The sequence below is a fragment of the Carassius gibelio genome, chromosome B3, assembly GCF_023724105.1.
Source record: "Carassius gibelio isolate Cgi1373 ecotype wild population from Czech Republic chromosome B3, carGib1.2-hapl.c, whole genome shotgun sequence".
Classification (NCBI taxonomy): domain Eukaryota; kingdom Metazoa; phylum Chordata; class Actinopteri; order Cypriniformes; family Cyprinidae; genus Carassius; species Carassius gibelio.
The window spans coordinates 23617760-23635690 of record NC_068398.1 but is presented as its reverse complement, the minus strand read 5'-3'; the positions used below and the strand labels follow the sequence as shown (position 1 = coordinate 23635690).

The window sequence follows — 17931 nt, the reverse complement described above, 5'->3', positions numbered from 1 at the left end:
CACCATGAAAGGCTCTTGCGTGCAAATAGAAGTTTTGGAATTTCTTAAAAAGTTCACATACACATGTTTAGTCTTTCCTAAAGACAAAGAGGAAAATATTTTTTTCTGAAACTGTACATTTATGAATGTTAACCTTAGCAAGAAATAGCGATAAATGAATATTAAATTTAAAGTGAGAAGTATAGGGTGGATTAGTGTTATGTGGGACACTGACTAATGTTTTTTTTACAACATTAAACTGAACATGATTGGTGTTGAATTCAAGCAGGGGTGTCAAGATATTGAAATCACTTGACTTTCTGGTCAGAGATGTGGCCAAGAAAATCAACAAACAGGAAGTACCTCTAGTAAAGTTCACTGAAATGACATTGACATCAATTTTAGACTAAATGTTAAGGGTATAGATCTGTTATAAATAAAACAACGTTCTAAATTATCAAATCATATTTGTCATGAATATAGACAACAGACATTTGCAATAATATTCTTAAAATGTGTTAAGAATATTTTCTATTTAAAAAAAATCTTTGTCTCCCACTTTAGAAAATGATATTTTAAAAGTGGGACAGCATGTTTTGACTAATGTGGGACAGTCAAATATACTATGTTATTCAATAGATAAAATGATAAAATACATCTTTACAAAAATGGTTTGTTAAATTATTTTACTTTATTAAAGTTATTTTTTTCTTCATTACATGGTTATTATTATTGTTGTAAATAATAAAATACATTATTTTAAATAATATAAGATTTATGTAATAACATTTTATTTAACATTCCGTTTTAGACTTATGAAGACAACAAACATTGTAGGCCTAATAAATTAATTAAGTAAACATGGGTGTGCACATTTAACCAGGAGTGTTAAATATGAAGATTACTTTGTAACAAAAAAAAAAAAAAAAGTCTAAGTCATTTTTAGCATTCAATTTGAAGGGCGTTTACTGTTATTCTGCTTACTTGTATGTATGTGATATTTGCCCATTGTAATAATAATCTTTAACATAAATAAAATATTTTTTAGAAAAGACCACTTGCATAAACCAAAACCTGAAATTAATGTAGTGACGGAATAAATGTCAATGTTTAGCCAGCTTTAAAGATCTTCCCTGAGGTCGAGCGTCTCCTCTCCAGTCCTACAGGAGGCGCTATAACATCAGAACTGCGAACAGGAAACAGGAGATCCGCCAAGCTGGTTTGAAGAAGAAGAGATCTGCGATTGTCCGGTGCTGCGTCCCGTAGTTACCGGTTGTTGGAGGTCAGCCGTTTCTGGCGTGAGCTTGAAATGTGAACGGAGAAATGTCATGAAGTGAATCTGAAGAAAGCAAGCAGTGCCCTCGTGGTCTCGTGAATCAGCGGTGTGTGTGAACGTGCTGTGAGCGGAGGTTTTAATCAGACTGACAGACAGAAGCTGATCCGTCCGCTTCGCCCTACAGAGGCCTGCTCTGTTAACTTACATATAACCGCAGGATCAATGATCCACGACAAAGAGCTCGCTCCTTCTTGATTTCGATCACATCAAAGCTGCCACGATGAGAAAGGACGTGAGGATATTACTAGTCGGTGAACGTAAGTGAATTGATTCAGGTCAATTATGTAAGTGTCAGATGGCTGCTGTTAGTCAGTTGATTTGCATCTCTCTAATAGCTGCTCATATAATACACAGTAACATTCTTTAATTCTAGATTTAAATGTATCTACAAACTTTCTTTATTCATCCATGTGAGATTAAATTGACAAGACGGAATGAAAAATATATTTTCCCAGGAATAACAGGTATTAAGCTTTGTACATGTGTTTAAATGTTGTCCAATTTGACTACAGTCATTAAAGATCGTATGTCAATACACATGCCTGTGTATTGTGTGTGAAATAATCGAAAGAATAGCAGTTTTTGTCCATGTAAACATACTGCTCTCCAATGCCAAACCATCAAGCTTCAGATCCCTCAGCCTGTAATTTAATATTTCTCTTTAGTTATCATTGATGAGACGGACGAGGCAGAATTTCTCATTTTCATTTGATGTACTAAAATAACTAAAACCGTATTTTTTTTACGGTATGCTAGTTCATTTTTATTTTGTGGTGTGACATGATTTTTTTATTCAAAGTAGTCTTTATATGAGGTCATAACATGAGGTCATAAAAGCTGCATGATTAATATTGAAATTAAACTGTTCAACTGAAATGTGTGAGCTACCCCTTTATAAGGACTCTCAAAACTTGACAGGCATGTTTCTGTTAATCAATTGGTGCTATGAACAGATCTAGAAGACCGTGCTCATTGTGGACTTATTTTTCTTCACAGCCAAAGTGGGGAAGACCTCCCTGATCATGTCTCTCGTCAGTGAGGAATTCCCTGATGAGGTACAGCCATTCACTGAAATGACTCTTCAAGTTGAAAGAGCACTTCAGGTCAATCGTATGCTTGATTGTGTTTCTCATGCTTGTGTTGTGCCTCTCATGAAAGGTTCCTCTCAGAGCCGAGGAGATCACTATCCCAGCGGACGTCACTCCTGAGAGAGTGCCCACTCATATAGTGGACTATTCAGGTACTGAGACATGTACATCTCTGTACGATGAGTCTCGTATGGCCTGCATTGCTGTTCTTATGACAATGCTTCAAGCCTCTCCTCCTCAGCTGGTTATTCCTTTAGTTTTGAATTCTCTTCTTCCATATTTCTGATCCCACAGAAGCAGAACAGTCAGATGAGCAGCTTTACCAAGAAATATCAAAGGTGGGGCTGGTTTAGTGTCTAGTGTCTAGTGTTTAGTGTCTGGTTTAGTATCTATTCACCTCCCATGTGTTTTCTCTCTTGGCGCAGGCCAATGTTATATGCATCGTATATTCAGTAAACAACAAGAAGTCAATCGAAAAGGTAAGTCTTGTTTCCTTGTATGCCAAGGGTTTTTAGTTTGTCTAATGTAGCTTTTACTTGTGGGATGTGAATGGTTCGGCTGTGTCTCTGTCTCATCATATTGGCGTCCTGTAGGTGACGAGTCATTGGATTCCCCTCATCAATGAAAGAACAGATAAGGACAGCAGGTGCGTGGTGTCCTGCCAGGTTTTTAAACTTACTGTTTTTGAAACATGTATTCTATTAAAAAAAGGTTATGACACCGAAAATGTAGATGTGAGGCAAATTTCACAGTTCTTGATTTCAATTTCGATACTGCAGCAAAAAATACCAGCCTAACACACATACACGTTTTTTTTTTCTTATATATATATATACATATAAATATATGTATATACAGTATATATAGTGTTGTCAAAGGATTAATTGCATCCAGAATAAAAGTTTTGGTTTCATATCATGTATGTGTGTGTACGGTGTATATTTATTATGTGTATATATAGACACACATATACAGTATACATTTGGAAAATATTAGCATGTATTTACAATTATATATTAATATTCATATAAATTATATTGTATATAAATGTATTTAATATAAACACAACATTATACATGTGTTTGTATTTATAATATACATAAAAAATTACACAATACATATTATTTAAAAATATATATATTATTTTGGATTTGGAACAGTTAATCATTTGACAACACGTTTATTTTTTTATACACACACACACACACTTTTCAAACATTAATTACCCTTAAATGTCTTTTTGTTAATTGTGTAATTATTATTTTTTCTGTTTTCACCATGAAGATGTCTTTGTTGCTCACATGCTGTGAGAACATGCAAACATTATTAGTAAACTGTAAGTAGTGAAAGAACAAATAAATGAATTACCAGCAGTAGCAGAAATAAATACAACAAAATCATCAGTTTTGTCCTAAGTGTTGTTCTCACTGGCCCTGGGTCACTGGGCTGTTCTTATTTTCGAGCTCTCATTATATAACTATGCAAATATTAGTTAAACGTCTGCTAAAAGAACACATGTAAATAACTGTTTGATAAGATGTTAGTGTCAGTACAGCAAATATCATTAAATGGTAACGTTGAATCCATGTACTCACTGCATATTATATATCAACTTTTTTCATCTAATTTATTGCTTTCAGGTATTATGTTCTTGCCATTAAGTGCCATTATTATAAAAAAAAAAAAAAAAAATTATATGTGTGTGTGCGTACATACATACTACATACAACACTAAATTATGCATAATTACCATAGACTATAGGTAATTACATGCAAGTAAGTCTAAGACAACCCCTAATTCTAACCCTAACCATATAGTAGGTACATGTAGTTAATTAATATTACATTTACAAAGCGTCTTACAAATGAGAACAATGGACACAATCAAAACAACAAAAGAGCAATGATATACAAGTGCTATAACAAGTCTCAGTTAGATTAATGCAGTACACGTAACAAGTTTTTAAAAAACCATATTAAAAAAATAAAAGATAGAATAGGAAAAGAATAGAGCAAGCTAGTGTTAGAGGCCTTTTTTTACTTTTTATAACTCCGTTCATAAATGTACAATTACACTAACAATAACACCTTAAAATAAAGTGTAACAAAATCTATGTACTTGGAGTGTAATTCTGTAATAGTTGTATGCATGTCCTCACTTTGCCTTTTTTGTTTGTTTGTTTGTTTGTTTGGTAAGTTGCTTTTACCTGTATACAGAGTATACAGAGGCATCTATAGGCAAGGCATTCTTAGGCAGTTTTTTATTAGAGGAAAACTGATGAAATTCCTCTCTTTATCCTTTTTGTTTTCTTTTTTTTTTTAGCACAATGTAAAACCAACATTTCACACATGATTCAAGCATTGTGTCTAAAGCCATTAAATGTTTAAATGGTATTGTCTTGTCACAGAGTACCGTTGATCCTGGTGGGGAATAAATCTGACCTGGTGGAGCACAGCAGCATGGAGACCATCCTGCCCATCATGAACCAGTTCTCTGAGATTGAGACCTGTGTGGAGGTGAGAGTCTGCACAGTCTGATCTAAACGGAGTGTTTTTTTGTCGGGTATCTTCTGTAGTGATACTGCAAGGTATCTACCAGTATTTGTTTGATTTCAGATCATTATCATAAATTTTTTTGTGGGGGGAAATGTAAAAAAAAAAAAACCCTGTTAAAATCAATTTGTGATGATTGTATTTACAAATAAAGTTAATTTAATAAATTGAAAATGCAAGTATTCAACTTTGTATGTCAGTTATAATGCAATTATCTTTCCCTGTTAAAGATTCTTGTCTGATAGCAAACTAATTATTATTTGTTGTTTACAGTATTTTTTTGCATAATGTTCATTAGTGTTCATTATATTAGATGTAGAGGGGAAAAAAGAATGCTGTACTTAAAAAAAAAAAAAAAAAAAATGATATTTTTGAATATATGGAAGACATAAACCATGATGAGCTTTACTGATATAATTACTTTTTTTCATTCTTAGTGTTCAGCCAAAAACCTGAAGAACATCTCTGAGTTGTTCTACTACGCTCAGAAGGCTGTTCTGCACCCGACAGGACCGCTGTACTCCCCAGAAGAGAAAGAGGTCAAATACTACTTCAGTGGGACTGCTGGACCCGTTAATATGACCACTTTATATTACAAAGAAGACCATAAAAATATTCAAATAAGTAATGTGTTGCTTTCTGTTTATTCTCCAGATGAAGCCTTCGTGCATCAAAGCACTCACTCGCATTTTCAAAATATCAGACCTGGACAACGATGGCATTCTGAACGATAATGAGCTTAATTTCTTCCAGGTGAGGGCAGTCTTCTTCAGCACTCTGTGTTCAAATTGCTCTGGCGTTTTAAAACTTCCTCCAGAGAGGTAGTGTTCGCAGACATCTGCACAAACTGCACATTAATGAGAGCATTGGGTTTTCTCAAGCAACTTTGTCGATGATTGTTGGTACTGCGTTGCAGAGAACTTGTTTTAACATCCCCCTGGCACCTCAAGCCCTGGAGGACGTGAAGAATGTTGTGCGGAAAAATATGTCTGATGGAGTAAAAGACAATGGCCTCACACTGAAGGGTGAGCTGCGTAGACAAACATATATAGTGCATATTCGTAAATTCCTCATGTTCTTTCATTTATCAGGTTCTGTTGTGTCTGATATGTTCTCTGTTCTCCAGGTTTCCTGTTCCTTCATACACTTTTTATTCAGAGAGGGCGGCATGAGACCACATGGACTGTGCTCAGGAGGTTTGGTTATGATGACGACCTGGAGTTGACTCAGGAATACCTGTTTCCACTGTGAGTCCCAGCCCAGATCCAGAACAAGTAGCTCATCTCTGGTTGGATCACTTTTTTTTGCAGATCTGTTGCGCTGGCCCGTTTTGCAAAGAAACATACAAATTCCAATTGTGGCTTTGTAATTGGTTCAGAAGAATTTCTAACATCAATTTGTTTTCCTAGGTTAAAGATACCTCCAGACTGCACCACAGAGCTGAACCACAACGCCTACCTCTTCCTCCAGAGCGTCTTTGACAAGCATGACAAAGTGAGCCCAGCCAAATACAAGTTTTCCAAATAGCTGCATTTGCTAGAAGTGTTATCCAGCTTCAGTCAGAGCATGAATGAAGATGATTGACTGACTGTACACCATCTGGTTTTTGTTTAATTGCGTAATGCAAGGGTGTGTTTTAAGACGCCGCCTTGTAGAAGGACACGACCGGAGCCATTCACAGGCATTAAGTGTTTAAAAATTGGCTTAAGAAAAAAATAGCGAGGACGTTATGCAAAAACGAAAGATAGCCATGTTTTTTTTCACCCCAAATGGTTTGTATGTTAGGATCGAGACTGTGCCCTGTCTCCAGATGAGCTGAAGGATTTGTTCAAGGTCTTTCCCTACATGCCCTGGGGTCCCGATGTCAACAACACAGTCTGCACCAATGAGCAGGGCTGGATCACTTACCAAGGCTACCTTTCCCAGTGGACGTGAGTGCTGCCTTCATCCTACAGTACTTAAAAATGGAAATAAAGATGAATGACTTAAACTTGAATTATCTCCTGTTTCAGGCTTACAACATACCTCGATGTGCAGCGATGTCTAGAGTACTTGGGTTATCTTGGTTACTCCATTATCCAAGAACAGGAGTCACAGGCAGCTGCTGTCACAAGTAAGAGTGTTTAGTGTGCATCTTGATTCATTCGTTCATATAGAAGGCTCATTTTGAATTCATGAATGTGTCGTTGCTGTGCAGTCACGAGGAATAAGCGCATCGACCTGCAGAAGAAACAGACCCAGCGCAGCGTTTTCCGCTGCAATGTCTTAGGAGCTCGAGGCAGCGGTAAAAGTGGCTTTCTGCAGGCTTTCCTTGGCAGGAATCTTGCGGTGAGTACAGATGCCTCACAGGAGCATGTAGTGTTTAGACATGGACTTGATTTTGACTGTCTCCTTCATATTGCAGCGTCAGAAGAGGATAAGAGAAGACCACAAGTCTTACTATGCCATCAGCACTACTTATGTTTATGGACAAGAGAAATATCTGCTTGTAAGGCGAAGCTCTGTTGCTTCATTCACTAATGTGTAGTCATCTTCATGTCTGGCCAGTGCTGATTGGTTTTCTGTCTCTTTCTCAGCTGCACGAGGTGCTGCCGGACTTTGAGTTCCTTTCTGAGGCTGATCTGGCTTGTGATGTTGTGTGCTTGGTGTATGACATCAGCAACTCACGCTCTTTTGAGTACTGCGCTAAAGTCTACAAGGTTAGCGTGTGTTTCAAATATATTTATTGGCAGGACTCTAGTCAGTTTGATTCTAGCTTGAAGTAAATGTCACTTTGGTAAGAAAAATTATAATTCTGGTTTTTATAATTGTCTTGTATATATTCAGAAGTGTGGGGAAATCTTTTTGAAAAAAGTCTCTTATGCTCACCATAGCTGCATTTCTTTGATTAAAAATACAGAAAAACAGCAGTATTGTGAAATATTATTACAAATATAATATTTATTATTGTAATATATTGTAAAATGTAATTTATTCCCGAGACGGCAAAGCTGAATTTACTCGTATCTTCCGAGTCACATGATCCTCCAGTGATCAACCTGCTGAACTTTTACTCAACAAATATTAAACACAGATACATTCTTATGAATGTTAAACAATTGCACTGCTTAATATTTTTTGTGGAAACTGTGACGTGCATTCATTTTTTTCAGGATCTTTTGGTGAATAGAACATTCAAAAGAACAGCGTTTCTTTTCTAATATTGTAAATGTCTTTATCGTCATTTTTGATCAGTTTAATGTATCGTTGCTGAATGAAATATAAAAAAAATTCTTACTGACCCAAAGCCTTTTAAATTTAATTTGTATGTGGTTTTCGCAAAACGGCTTATATCATTCTAGTTACTTATTATGCAATTAAGTGTTTTAGTCTAAAAAAAAAAAATTCTCTTGATTCTCCAAGATTCTTTTACTTGTTTTTCAGTTCATTGTGAATCAGTTTAAGCTCAGTGGATGTGGTAAACAGTCAGTAATGGACAACAACAACAACAAAAAGCTCAATTAAAATCCAAAAACGACTCCACATGTTAACATTGTGATGCTCTTTGACAGAAACACTTCTTGGACAGTAAGACTCCCTGTGTGATTATTGCTGCCAAGTCAGACCTGCATGAAGCCCGTCAGTACTACAGTCTGTCCCCGCTGGATTTCTGTCGGAAACACAAGCTTCACCCACCACAGATGTTCACCTGCAACACAGACGAAGCACCCAGCAAAGACATCTACACCAAACTCACCACTATGGCCATGTATCCGTGAGTACACTGCCCCTTCTTCATCCAGACCCATCTGCTCCACTGTCTGCTACTCCTGGTAGATCGTGATTGGCTCCTCTGACTCTCCCTCTTTTGTTTGTCTATCTATTTATTTTCTCCTTTGTGCTTCTAAAGCTGTTAGGTATCATAGTAGCAGCTAACTGCAGTATCTTGGAAAGCTGATCTTTCATTGATTTGGTTTAAGAGTCATTAGACTATTTTTTGGTCTATGCTATTTTAATGTAGCGCAAAACAATTTCAGGTTTTATTTGTGATGTAGTGACATGCAAGCTATGCACCAGTCCTTCTTTCCTAAGGCTGTGTATGAGAACTGATTTTGACAATAAAAAATTACATTCTTTTTCCAGGAAAGGGTGTATGTGGAAAAGGGCCTGCTACTGGTCTGGACCGCTTTATAAAATACGAAGTACTAATTAGCTTCATTTTTGGTAATCTATTTTTAGGAAAAAAACTTGCATTTGAAATGTTTATTTTTTTCTAAGTTTTTAAGCATTTTCAAACTTTAAAACCTCAAGCTTTTATTTTGGTGGCAAACTGCAGGGAGCCTCATGTAGTCACCCTTGGGTTGTTCCAAATTTGTTTGAATTTCCTTATTCTGCTGATCACAAATGAACATTACTTGTCCCTTTGACTTCCATAGTGTATTTTTCTTTACTGTTGAAGTCCATGCGTACCAGTAACGGTTTTCATTTTTGGCTGAACTGTTCTTTTAAACTACTACTTGTTGACAGCAGTCAGTTTATAAGTGCTTCTTGTTCCCAGTTTGAAAGATGGTTGCTTCTCAAATGCATGTTATAAGGGATCAAAAAACTCACAGCAAATGCAAAGATGGAGTTTGGGATGAACGGTATTTATTGCAAACTGAGCTGCCATGAGACTTTAAAACACAGACCAGATCATGAGCTGGAAAGTGGTGTGCTTCCCTCTGAAATACGTAGCTCAAAAATGTAATTAAATTGCAGTCTTCGTGATTAGCATATCAATCTAAAACCATATGACTAATTAGGTTTTATTTGAATTAATCGTGCAGCCCCATTCAAGCTTTTTGCTCGAGTTTGTTTTGCAAGCTTCTAGGAATCTTTCCTTTTACGTGTTTTCCTTTTGATGTTTCGAGGCTTCCCAGTGTACTTTCTTTTCCTGTTCTTTCTTTCTTTTTTAGCGTGTCAGTAGATAGTCAGTTTTCCTAAGAATGTCTTCTCGCAGCAATAGAATCAGTTTTTTTCCCCCCATATATTTTGATTCCTGAGCTTACCTCCCTGTACTCCTCCATCTCCAAGCCCAAGCATAGAAGCAGCTTTGGGATCCAGCTCTCCTGAACGGTCACATGATACTGACTCTTCCTGTCTGTGTGTTTCTGCAGCCACGCCAGGTTACGCTGCATGTGCAGCTGCAACAGGTGCACCTATTGCATCTGTCACAACCTCCTGAACTCTGAGCTGGTGCGCTCGGTAAAGGCCAAACTCTACAGTGCTGTTCTGAACAGGTCTCTGAGTATAGCCCTACATATCCCCCATTCTCCCACTCTGCAGGGCGATCTCTCTAACCCCGGCTTCTTAACACGCCTTCTTGCTGTTGGCCTGACAGATTTACGTTGCATATCCACAGAGAGATGTTGGGAAATGTTCTGGCTCCATGTTAAAATGATCACTTTGGTGTTATTTTAAAGTTAAAATTTATCATAAGTTTAAAAAAGTCAGAGATGTGTCTCCAAGTAGACTGGCCAGATGCTCCCAGTGACTCATTTCCTCCACACAAAGCCCAAACATATGGCATTCTAGCAGCTCTTGTTGATTTACATTGCATTTGAATCCAGCATGTGCTATTTATGTCTCAGTAATTCAAATGAGGCATTGCAGCGCACTTTTGATTCTGCTTCAAGCATCTTAGCAATAGTTTCTTAACCCAGTGTATGAAGCCAACTAAATCCTGCTTGCGTGTTTGAGCTTTACTTTTTTTTTTTTTTTTTTTTATATGAATGTTAATTCAAAACTAGAGATGGGATTATTTTTTTACTTAAACCAAATATGGTGTTCGTTATGGTTTGTGTTATTGTTTGGTAGTCCATGTCAGTTTTATTAGTCATTATTCATATGACAACCAATATTTAAAGATAAGGATCATGTGACACTTAAAGGATAGTTCACCCCAAAAAGAAATTCAGATTAATTATAGAATTTTCAATTTTGATGAACTATCCCTTTAAGTCTTGAGTAATGGATGCTAAAAAAATCAGATTTGCCAGGAATAAATTCTATATAAAAATAAATACAAATATAAAACACATATTACAATAGAAAACTTGTTTAATTAAAATTTATTATTAAAAAGTTATTTATTTAATAATATATACCAATATTACACTTTGACTTTTGTGTGTTTGTGTGTGTGTGTGTGTGTGTGTGTGTGTGTGCGTATAATTGCAGCCTGGTTGAGCTTGAGCGAACATTTTTTAATTCTTTTGATTTTCATCTCTAGTTCAAATGTTTTTGTCCTTTTTGTGTTTAGGCATACTTTCATTCAGACTCATGCATCATTGCTTAGAAGAATTAGTTTGATTTATACCTGCCATAAACATTAAAACCATTTAAAAAAAGGAATCTTTTGGATCCTGGACAGAATAAGACCTCATGATGTTTAACCCTTGTTTCTAGTGAATAGAGGTGGATATGCAAGCAGTAAATCTGCACTAATTCACTCATCCTTGCTCCAGGGACAAATGTGGCCAGCTGGTTCATATGAGCCCTTGCTTTTTGGTTGCATTTCTTCCTGAGTTGTTTTTAGATAATGCACAGTTGATCTCTTAGATCTTCTAATCTTCTCACTGTTTCCTAAACTGTAACACCAGAAGAATGCACGGGTGTGAGTTCAACAATTTCCCTATGCTTATTTGAATAGAAAAGAATAAGTGACCATTAATGTTATTGCAGAACTTTATTTTATGCATCATATTTTCTCTAAAGCATGTGCATGTCTTACACCCTTTTTTGGTTTTTCCATCTCATTCTCAAGGTGCACAGAATTTTGTTAAACCTTTTTAAATGTATATATTGAATTTAAATCTGTTGGATTTAATCTTGTGAATTTTTGTTCTGTCCCTACATAGGTGTTCCTTTTCAGTTGTCTGGCTTGCCCTTTTCATCTTTGCTTTGCATCTCTTTACATCATGTTAGCAATCTCCCCGTCTGTCCCTATCCTCTCTAACCATCATCAGTTTCTCAGACATCTAAATATCCTAGTTTGTGTTTGTGCCTGTATTTGGATGACTAACACGTCTAACCTGTTGCTGCTAATATAGTGTTTCATCTAAAACACGAGCTTCCCTTGCCATTATCGTTTGGTGCTTTGATGGATAGTATTTCATGGATTGTTCTTGACTATGTCATTTAGTCAGTCTGCTGTTGAAGTAGTGGATCGTCTTCATTTACAGGTGGTTAAAAAACATAGCACAAAAAATAATTATTACTACTATATATTTCTAAACAATATATATATACATTTTGTAAACCTTAACAAATTTGCTTGATATACATTAAAGCCACTAAATAACCAACCATTAAATATGATGAAAACAACAACAACAAAATTCAGTGACAAAGTTGCTATTTCGCATTAGTGAGTGAGTGTGTAAGAGTGTGTGAGTGTGTTTACAGCATGTGGTGAGCAGTGGGGTACATTGGGGTGGTCCTGTCAGGTGTGTGGTTGTTGAACTGCCATGCATGTGTGCATAAGGTTGAGGCCTTTTATACAAGATGTGGGCACGCTTCTGTTGGCTGACGAGGAGTCCAGCCTCACCCATCAGGTTCATGCAGTCAGCTTTGTAGAGGACTCGGTCTACATGGAGTCGTCTGTCGACCCGTTTGTGCCCGTGTGTAACAGGTAAAGCCCCCGCTCACTGGAGTACAAGGTGCCATGATTTAAATGGCATTTTAAGTAGAAAGAAGGATACTTCTTGACTGGTTTTCAGTTTTGTGTCTCAGTCTTAAGTTTGGATGTGCAGCGTTGAGCTTTTTGAACCTTCTGGTTTTGTCTTGGGTGGGTTTCATCTCACCAGAGACCTCTTGGGTTTCTCACTTTGACCATGTCTTTATCTTCTGAGTGCCTTTAAACATGTTCATCCCCTAAAAACATTAGCTGGCTCTCTTATGCTTTCCTCTGCTTTCCCATGCTACCTCTTTCCCCAATTCAACAGTGTATCTGTCTGTATATTATGTCCAATAGGCAAAACTAAATACATGTTTACTAAGTGTTAACACTATTATATGCTCAAATAATTCACCCCAAAATCCCCCTACAAAAATAATAAGTATGTAAAAAGAAAAAAGGTTGCATGATCTAAATGAGGCCCATTTACTTACCCTTTGAAGGACTTTTTTTGTTTTTTGTTAGTTAAATGCCTTTTTCCTGTGAAAAACAAATTAACTCCATATTACATAATTTTAGTTTTTTTTTTGTTGAAAGGAATGAAACATACTTTAGTTTTTACATAATGCATCATTGATATCTGCATATTTTTAATGTGTCATATTGGTTATTACATTAATACACTTTTATCCAACTGTAATTTCTATGGAAACGGAAATTTGGGAGAGATTATTCTTTCATAAAATGGTAAATATGTTTGTTCATGATGGTTTATAAATGATGCAGGGAACGCTAATAATATTTAGGGATTTAGTCGTTTTTCATCTCACAAACAATATGAGTGCACTTATGTTTTATTAACAAACATCCACTTATTTTTTCTTCACTTATGCTCTTTTTCCAGACACATGACCCAAGCTGACCTGAAAAACTCTACGTTTTGGCTGAGGGCGAGCGTCGGCGCCACCGTGTTTGCCGTCCTTGGCTTCGCCATGTACAAAGCTCTCCTGAAGCAGCGGTGATCAGTGCATCCGGCATGTTACAGAATCCCCGGCCCTCTGAGAAACTACAACACCCATGATCCCTCATTCCATCCTAGTTTCATTTAGGAGAGAAGATTCCTAGTAATAGTTAGCTACATTTTGTATAGTAAAAATGCCCTTTTTCCCGAAACCAAGTGTTATAGGAACTCGCCTCATCAGCCGTGTGGTGGAACAGGACATCTACAGTAACGGCGGGAGCTGTCTGCTCTTCAGACATGAGGTTTTTATTTATGCACACTGATGTTTTCCTCAGGTCAGTATTAATTGGTGTGACCTAAACTGAAGAGACAGCAGAGCGTGAGGGTTTACTGATAGGTGACTGAACACTAGGTTTATATGTGTGTATATATATCTTACTGGACACTCTAAGATTGTCTCTAGTTAGTGAACAAACCATATTTGAACTGTAACAGATAACACTCGTGCTTGTGGGAGGAGCACTGAAACAAAGCCATTTCTCGCATGTTAAGGTCATTTTACTCTTGACACATCTCAGCTATGTTAATTTATTTGCCTTTTTTCTGTCTTTTTTTGGCATTGCTTGAAGCAGTCATAGAGCTATGGATTATTTTATGCAATATGTTTTTTATTTTGATAATTTGTTTGTTTTTCTTTTCTACTCATGGCCTTTATAAAGATTATGCATAGGAATAAACCCTTTTTATGTTCAGTAATGAGATGGCGTGAATTGGTTAATTCCAAAGCAGACTAAGAAGGACCTGACTGTATGAATTCTTCCTAACTAACAATCATGTAGAGACTGTCATGTTTGTCAATGTTTCAGCTTTTATGCATATGTAACTTTTAATGCACTTTCCCTGTTCAAAACCATGGGATTGTTGCACATGTGGGTTTTCAAACATTTACAATAAATAATGGTGTGAATACATCAGTCTTGTTTGCTTTTTTTCATCTTTTGCAGTCTTTAAAATAGTGGGAACTCAATTGAGCATAAATTGAATAAAATTGAGAAGTGCAAAGCAAATTAACCAGAACCTTCCCATATTTTGGCATTTGACTGAGTACAGCGTCTCTTCATTATACAGAGATCAGAAGAGAGGATGTGACCATTCCGGGGAAAATCATGATGTTGATTTAAGTTTATGGTGAAGTGTGATCACTTTCAGCATACAAAGAGCATGAGCATGTTTACTGGAGGAATAGTGCCAGCTCCGCTCTGCCAGGGCTTTCTGAAGAAACAAAGACAAAATGGTATGACTATAATATACATATTGCTAGCATTTCATGTCTGTTATTTGCAGGAAACGTGTGACTAAAGAGAGCTTTTACTAAATACTTAGTTAAAGGCCTGTTGCAGAATGCTTTATATTCTCCCTTTATATTTATTAGTACATAATGTGTACACCTACGGCAATCTCTGCTCAGTGGTTGAATGTGTTTTCCTCAGAGGCTTCGGTGGGTGACTGGTTCAGACTTTACAATACAACTCTTTTTTTTTTTCCTACACTAAAAAACATTTGATTGCTTTAAGTATTCAAGTGTTTCATTTAATAATTCTTATGACTTATGAAACGGGTTCAGTCTGTGCGGGAGGACAGCAGATCTGAGAGCAATCGATATCTATTTGAGATCACAATGAAAAATGGGAAGATGAAATTGCTGGTGAGATTTTTTTTACATTGATCAAGAGAGTTTCTGTAATCTGTGCTTGAGGATGTGGTCTACTAAAAACCACCTGTGAACAACGTTATTTTGTTGAAAGTAAAGAAGGACTGTCATAATAGTTTCAAAAGGGAACATGGGTGGAGCTTGTTGTGACTGGAAGAATTATAAATGCTATTATATAATTACTCTGAATGTGTTATTGAGATTAGGGAGCTGCTGCCAGATAATAACCTGGATATTTGGTCTAGTCATTGTGAAGAATCAAATACTGAGACCAGCAGCACTCCAGTGGACAGCAGATGTCTCTCCATTGATCAAGAGTCAGTCCAATTGGGATAACCTTTCCCGTTCTAAATCCCATTGCCTTTTAATGCTTCTCTGTAATACCTTTAACAGAACTGCCAGTCTTAAGTCAGATCAAGACACCTTTTATCTCTGTAGCACTTTAAATACAATAACGATTGTGTCAAAACAGTTTCACAGAGATAAACCGGAAGTAGTAATTTTTGTAAGCAGCTATGAAGACAGTTCAGATTCTGCTGTGAAGCATCCCTAGAAGTCAAGAGAGTCAATATTTATCTCAGGTCAGTTCAGATCAATAACAATGTGAAGTAAATTGATCTAGACAGTTCTACAGTAGGCACTAATGTTGTAAGTCAGTTCAGTGTTCATTGAATTCAGTTCAGTACCAGTGTGGATGTTGCAAGATGAGATTCAGTTAAAGCAGCTCTATAGAAAACAAAAGTGCCATCATCCAGCTAAATAAAAAGCTAAGTGTCTTTTCAGACCCCAATGTAAGCCAGAAGGTGACTGTAATGATAAAATGCTTTAATTGTTTTGAAATGGTTTGTTGACACAAAAATTGATCATTTAATATTGGGTTTTCAGATATAATTTAGTCTTTTATTCATAGTCTCATTCACATCACTGATTAATAAATGCATAGAGCACACTAAATATCGTAAACAGAAGCTCAGCCATACATGCTTGGGGCACAAGAAAAAACATAATTGGTTTTTGTGTCTTAAGAAGCCTTGAATTAAACCGCTTAATCTCTTTTTGAAGTGTCTAATGGACTTTCAGCGGAGGGACAGAAATGTAAGGTTTCATTAAAATATCATCATTTGTGTTTTGAAGATGAATGAAAGTCTCATGCGTTTGGAATGACATATACTGTAAATAGGACAGACTTTTCATATTTGGGTGAAACATCCCGTTATGTGATTCTCTTTAACAGATTAAATTCCTTGTCAACATTTGAGATACATTTAAGGGTGTCTATATATAGTCATACAAGAATCATTCTTGCAATTTTTGTCCTCAGTGATGAGACACAAGACAGTTTGTTGGCTGACAATGAAATGAATGATACTGAAGAGTTTTTACTGAAAGACTATGACTACGATGGTTTACCATCTCTAAAGGTGTGTAATAATCTTTTTTTTCTTTTCTTTTTTAGGAATGCTTGTTTAAATATGATTTTTGAACATAGTATGTTCACATGTAGGCAGTTTGTTTTGTCTTGCCTACTGTATAATACTGATTCATTGGCAAAATAATTGTATATTGCTTTAATCTGTTAGAATAATAATTTATTAAACATTTCTAATAATTAATTGCAGTTTCTAAAGAAGCTGTCTTTGACACTCCCCTTTCTAAATGGTCAACCAATGAGGGAGAGCATAGTAGGCCTACATCTGCGCCCACCATGGTTGCCAGGGTAGCGGTTTTCCCGCACAATTGGGCTATTTTAGAAAAGGAGTTGCGGGAAAAAATACAGAGTTGCGGGTTGCGGTTTTTTGGGCTACATTTATAATGTACCGTGGCCGCAAAAAAATAAATAAAATAAAAGAATTGTGGACAAAGATAAAAGTGAACCTTTTATTAGTGGGGGTTGATCCCCAGGAATTAATACTTGCGAGTAGTATTAATACTTGCGCGCGCGCCACATGTGCTTTGACATCACAAATCAAGCATCATCATCACGTCACTCTCATCATGAGAGCATTGTAGTCAGAAGCGTTGGTTCGGTTGTCTGTGGATGAACAAGCAGCATTCTAAAATGTCAGGTAAATGGGGAAAGTATGGAAAGAAGTATCGCAAAGAATGGGAGACAGAGAAAGGATTAAAGGAGTGGATTCGAAGTGTTCCAAATGATGATAGAATAGCGTTCTGCAAATATTGCAAATGTGAAGTAAGAGCTCACCGCGGTGATCTGGTAGCTCATGCTGCGACTGAAAAACATAAAAAAAAAAAAAAAAAAAATGCGGCTCCTTTCTCAAATGCCAGAACATTATTTGACACAGGCAGTTCCTTACTAAGAAATAATGCACCTGAGATTGTGTATTAAAAAAAAAAACAGTGTGTGATATTATAATTTGGGTAAGACAAAAGGCGAATACTTTAACTTAAACTTAGATAAATTTATTTTAAGGCCCTTTGTGGGAATCCAGCCGTTGTCTAATCTGATTGGACACTGAAACATTGGGCTAGTTTTCATTCCATTTGGGCGGGTTTTGAGTTGCCATTGGGCTGGAAATATTTCTGGGACCTGGCAACCCTGGCGCCCACTCACATTATACATTTACACTGTCAAAGTTCATACATTCAGCACAGTGTGCTGTAATTGTTCTCCATTTACAGGAGTGACTGATAGTATCTATGATTTCC

At 36.5% G+C, this 17931-nt stretch overlaps 1 protein-coding gene across 4 annotated transcripts; it reads left to right on the top strand.

Moving 5' to 3' along the window:
• Positions 1–1204: 1204 nt before the first annotated feature.
• Positions 1205–14522, top strand: LOC127953225 (mitochondrial Rho GTPase 1-A). Of its 4 annotated transcripts, XM_052552208.1 has the most exons (21): positions 1205–1572; positions 2312–2370; positions 2474–2555; positions 2698–2741; positions 2829–2882; positions 2997–3049; positions 4812–4920; positions 5394–5495; positions 5611–5709; positions 5873–5981; positions 6083–6203; positions 6366–6450; positions 6742–6887; positions 6969–7069; positions 7154–7284; positions 7361–7444; positions 7533–7655; positions 8508–8710; positions 10092–10214; positions 12461–12607; positions 13497–14522. In XM_052552208.1, exons 1-21 carry the CDS (start codon positions 1536–1538, stop codon positions 13612–13614), a joined length of 2130 nt encoding a protein of 709 aa, XP_052408168.1. In that variant the 5' UTR covers positions 1205–1535; the 3' UTR covers positions 13615–14522. The 4 variants fall into 4 exon arrangements, with proteins under 4 accessions (XP_052408168.1, XP_052408170.1, XP_052408169.1 ...); XM_052552210.1 differs by lacking the exon at positions 13497–14522 and having other exon boundaries at positions 11835–12599; XM_052552209.1 differs by lacking the exon at positions 12461–12607 and having other exon boundaries at positions 1206–1572.
• Positions 14523–17931: the final 3409 nt, after the last annotated feature.